This window comes from Triticum aestivum, chromosome 5B (assembly GCF_018294505.1).
Source record: "Triticum aestivum cultivar Chinese Spring chromosome 5B, IWGSC CS RefSeq v2.1, whole genome shotgun sequence".
NCBI lineage: Eukaryota > Viridiplantae > Streptophyta > Magnoliopsida > Poales > Poaceae > Triticum > Triticum aestivum.
The window spans coordinates 614100105-614105223 of NC_057807.1; the positions used below are offsets into that span (position 1 = coordinate 614100105).

The window sequence follows — 5119 nt, forward strand, 5'->3', positions numbered from 1 at the left end:
GTAACTTGTTGCAACAAATAGTTGAAGGCAATGTAAAAAAAAACAGACCGGTTATGGGAATCTTCTAGAAGGTTGCTAACCGCTTCAGGTCCAGTTTTTTTTTCTTTTCCCTGTTGTTTCTTTTACATTATTTCTATTTTTTAAATAAAATGGTTGAAGATCTTATAAATTGTTTGTATTTTTCAAAAGTTTTCCAGCAATTTCAGAAAATGTTCATGTTTTCAAATATTGTTTGAAATTTAACAAAGTGTTTCCGTTTTCAGACTTATTTATTTTGCAAAATCAGAAAGAAAAAAAGTTCATGTTTTAACAGAAATGTTTCGGATTTCAAAAACAATTCCCTTTTCAAAATTTGTTCACAGATTAAAAAATGTTTGCATTTTAAAGAATGAGCACATGTTCAAAAAATGTATGCGCTTTCAAAAATTGTTTGGAATATCTAAAGTTGTACCACCACTGCGTTTCCTTTGCTCATGTGGGAACATATACTCGCCGTGCATTGTTGGTTTAGGGCATCTTCAGCCGTTGGCCCCCCAGGAGGTATCTAAAAGCGCCGCCTGGGGGTGAGCGGGCGCAAAAATGGTCCTGGGGGCGAGTCGGTCCCCAGCCGTCGGCCCCCAGGGCCGCCCCCATGCGCGTATTTAAAATAAAACGTTCGGCAAAGTTATGATAAAAACTAGTTATATTTCGGCCAACCATGGCAAGTTTCGGCGAAATTCGTCCAAACATTACATTAACCTAATCTAAAGTAAAAGAAAGTGGCTGAAGTCGTCGCCGCCATCGTCGTCGCCGCCATCGTCGTCGGCGGCCTTCTCCTCCTTGACGCGGGTGCCCCTGCTGGACCCCTGCCCGGCGTCGCCTTGGCGAACAGGCGGCGGCGCGTCGTCGTCGTCGTCGCTGTCGCATAAGACGACGACCCCGCCTTCCTCACGGTCGCGTCGGCGCTCCTCGAAGCGGCGTAGGGCGGCGCACTGGCGCTCCTTCTCCTTCTCCCGGCGCGCCTTCTCCAACGCGATGGAGTCCTGGCGCGCCCATTCGAGGGCCGCGTCGTCGTCGTCGAACTCCGCGTTCACGGGCGCCAGCCCCGGCTCCGTCTTTGGCTTGACGAAGCGCGGAGGAGCCGACGAGGACGAGGCGCGCCGGCCGCCCCCGTTGATGACGATGCCGGCGCTGCGAGTGCGCCGGCCGAGCGGCGTCTCCGCCGCGGGCTCGGCCTTGACGCCGAGCAGCGCCGGAGAGCCAGAGGAATGGGAAGAAGAGCGCGATGAGGAGGAAGAAGAAGAAGCGCTGAACCTCCTCGGCGCCCATGGCCTGACGCGCCGGTGCTGCGCCGGGGCGGCCACCCTCGCCGGGGGGTACGCCAACGGCGGGTCGTTGCCGCCCTCGAGGTACGTGAGCACGCCCTCGAGTGTGCGGCCGGGGACGCCCCACCAGAGGTGGCGCCCCTCGCTGTTCTGCCGGCCGCCGACCACCGGAGCGCCGTTGGTGGACGCCAAGCGCTCCTGCTGGCGGCGCTGGAAATACGCCGCCCAGGCCGCGTGGTTGTCGGCGGCGTACTGGGGGAGGGAGCGGTGGGCGTCGGTGAGGGACGCGCGCACGATATCGACCTCCTCGGCGAAGTACCTCGGCTTCGCCACGGCGTCGGGCAACGGGGGAATGGGCACTCCCCCGGCGCTGAGCCTCCACCCCGTTGGCCCGGCGCGCATGTCCGGCGGCGCCGGGATGTTCGCCTGGAACAGGAGCCAGGACTCCTGTTCGCGGAGCGAACGGCGGCCGAAGCCGTTGGCCGCCGCCTCGTCTCCGGGGAAGCGTTCTGCCATGGCGACGGCGGGGCTGGGCGGGCTCGGGAGAGGTAGAGGGAGGGGCTGGGAGGCGGCGCTCGGGAGAGGCAGGGAGAGGGAGGGGCTGGACGTCGGCGAGGGGGGGCTGGTGTGGGCACAGGCGAGTGGAGGCTGCCGGCTTTTATAGCCGGCCCGCGCCCGTGTGTGCGCGTGCGAGGGAGGGGAGGCGTCGGCGCGCCGTCCCGTGAAGCGCCGCCCGTGAGAATCAATGGCAAGGCTGGCCGGCGGCAGCCTTGCCATTGATTCCCCGCGGGCACCGAGGCCGTTGGGGGAAGACGAGGCGCCGAGTCGCTGACGCGGCTGGCCGGCGTCTTTTTCGCGCCAAAACAGTTCGCCCCGGCGCCCCTGTGCGCCCCTCAGCGCGCTGGGTTCGGGCTGGGTCCGCCGGCGCTGTTTTCGGCCAAAGCCGGCAAAAATCGGGCTCTTGGGAACGCGACTGGGCCGTTTTTTCAGCGCCGGCGCGAAAAAATCGCCTGAGAAGGCCTTCCTGGGCCTTACCACCACTGCACGCTAGGTAGCCGGCCCAGCTTGGTCTATATACTGTATGAGTATATCTTGCACTCGTTCGTCGGTCGTCCAAGACTGGCACTACTTTCCGAGTCACCATTTCTGTTTGTTTTTCCTGCGTTGTCGTTGATCTAGTGGCTGAGCACTGATCTCTACTTGCTCATCACTACTGTAGCTGCTCCACGCTCACCTACCGCGCGTGTGCCCATGGCGACGGAGGTCACCCTCCGCCGCTTCGACCTCTCGGACGTCGACGCCATGATGGCATGGGCGTCCGACCCCGAGGTCGCCGCCTTCTGCCGCTGGGAGCCCTATGCGTCCACGGAGACGGAAGCCCTGCTCGCCCACATCCGGGACACCGCGCTCTCGCACCAGTGGTACCGCGCCATCTGCCTCGCCGGCGACGCCCGCCCCGTCGGCTCGGTGTCCCTGGAGCCCACGGCTGACCCGTGCCGCGGGGAGCTCGGCTACGTGGTGGCCCGCGCGCACTGGGGCAGGGGCGTGGCTACGGCCGCCGTGAGGGCCGCGCTCGCCGCGGTGTTCCGCGAGGTGGAGGGGCTGGTGCGCGTGGAGGCGCTGGTGGACGTGGACAACGCGGCGTCGCAGCGCGTGGCGGAGAAGGCCGGGTTCCGGCGCGAGGGCGTCCTGCGGCGCCACTACTGGCACAAGGGCCGCGTCAGGGATCTCGCCATCTACGGCTTCGTCTCCGGCGACCCCTTGCCCCCATCACACGAGGATGAGGTAGGTAAGCCACTCACTCTGTCACTCACCTTCCTTCGTTAGCGTCTCATTGTGTCGAACGAATTAGGGTCGGGAATCGATGGAGCAAGAAGCGGCAGCCCGGACGCCGGAGCGCGCGGATGAGGTGACCCTCCGGCCGTTCGACCTCGCCGACGCCGACGCCGAAGCCATGACGGCGTGGGCGGAACACCCCGTACTAGTACCACCTACGGCCGCCATGGCGTCGGGGGTCTACTTCTCCCCGCCCCGCGACGCCCTGCTCGCGTTCCTCCGGGGCACCGACCCTCCGCACACCTGGATCCGCGCCGTCTGCCTCGGCGGCGCCATCGTGGGCGCGGTGACCGTGTCGCGCACAGAAGATCGGTGCCGCGCGGAGGTCGGGACCGCGCTGGCGCGCGCGCACCGGGGCAGGGGCGCGGCCGCGGCGGCCCTGAGGCTCGCGGCGACCGCGGCGTTGGGGGACCTGGAGGGCGTGGAGCGCGTGGAGGCGCTGGTGGACGCAGACGACGCCGCGTCCCGGCGCGCGGTGGAGGACGCCGGGTTCCGCCGCGAGGCCGTGATGCGGAGCCACCGCGACGCCAGGGACGTGGTCGTCTACAGCCTCATGTCCACCGACGACGACCCACTCATCGACTTACCCAGGTCATGACCTTGTTGGTTAGCTGGCTTGTTGCCATGCGATGCTAATAAAATCGACTCACACTCACGCATCATCAACACGATAAAATGTTACCAAGAAAAGAAACAGAATTACATTGCTGTGTTTCACTCTCAGCCGCGGATTACAAGAAGAAGTTGATGCTGCTACTGTTCTGCCGGTCTCTCCGAGAGATCGGAGCTTGTTAGACTTTTGTAATCTGTATATTGTGTAACCTTATAAATATATGTGATAGACCATCCCTAAGGGTTGAGCCAGTTCCTACAAATCCTACGTTTAACATGGTATCAGCCTAAACCTAGGACTTACTCCACCTCCACCCCAGCCGCCCCGCCGCCGTGCCCCAAACCCTAGGGCCGCCGTCGCCGCCGCTGCCATGACCCCTTCCGCCTCCGGTTCCACCGGCTCCGAGACCATCCCCGCGTCGCTAGCCGCCCTTCTCAATCTTCCCGCCCACGCTGGTGCGTCGCCGAGGCCCCAATTCTTCGGCACCACAGCCGTGGGTTCGTTGTTCTCGGCTTCGATCCCGCCGTCTCCCGCGCCGTCGACAGTGGCGGTGTCCACCGCCGCGATGATGGCGCCACCTGCGGCCACTGTTGGCTCGTCCCCGACACTCGCCATCATGCCGGCGGCCTTGGGGGCCTCCGATGATCAGCTTGCGGGTGTGGCACCCGAAGCCCCTGCGGTCTCCACTATTGCTACCACCGACGCCGCCATGATCTCCGGGCCGTTTCACTTCGACAACCTAATCTCGACTCGTCTCACGCCAGACAACTATTTGTTTTGGCGCGCCAAGGTTCTACCGCTCCTCCGCAACCGCTCCCTCCTTGGCTATGTCGATGGTTCCCTGCCGTGTCCGCCGCATGTTATCCACACCGTCCACGGCCCGACCATCAACCCGGCGCACCGTGTGTGGGTGCAGCAAGACCAAGCGATCCTCTCCGCTATCCAGGGTTCCCTCAGAGACGGGGTCGCTGGCCTTTGTCTCTTCGTTGCCTCCTCCTTGGATGCGTGGACGACTCTGGAACATGTGTTTGCCCAGACCTCCACCACCCACTCGATGGCTCTTCGCAGCAAGCTTGATGATGTCAAGAAACTGGACTCCTCTGCCACAACATACTTCAACAAAATCAAGGTCTTGGCGGATACGTTGACCTCTATTGGTCGACCGCTGAGTGATGAGGAGATCGTCGGCTACGTTATTAAGGGCCTCGATGCCGACTACGACAACCTTGCCGAGGCCGTCAACAACGCCAAGCCGCCGCTTCCTCTGCACGAGCTCTTCTCCCATCTGCTCTTCACCGAGCAACGCATCGAAGCTCGCCGCTCCGTCACCACCATCGTCGACCAGCCAGCGGCCTTTTGGGCATCG

General features: G+C 62.3%; 1 protein-coding gene across 1 annotated transcript; it reads left to right on the top strand.

Moving 5' to 3' along the window:
* The first annotated feature begins 2423 nt into the window (after nt 1–2423).
* LOC123117165 (uncharacterized) lies at nt 2424–3990 on the top strand. The gene is made up of 2 exons (XM_044537989.1): nt 2424–3089; nt 3157–3990. The coding sequence occupies exons 1-2, from the start codon at nt 2556–2558 to the stop codon at nt 3736–3738; spliced, it is 1116 nt and encodes a 371-aa protein (XP_044393924.1). The 5' UTR covers nt 2424–2555; the 3' UTR covers nt 3739–3990.
* The last annotated feature ends 1129 nt before the right edge of the window (nt 3991–5119 follow it).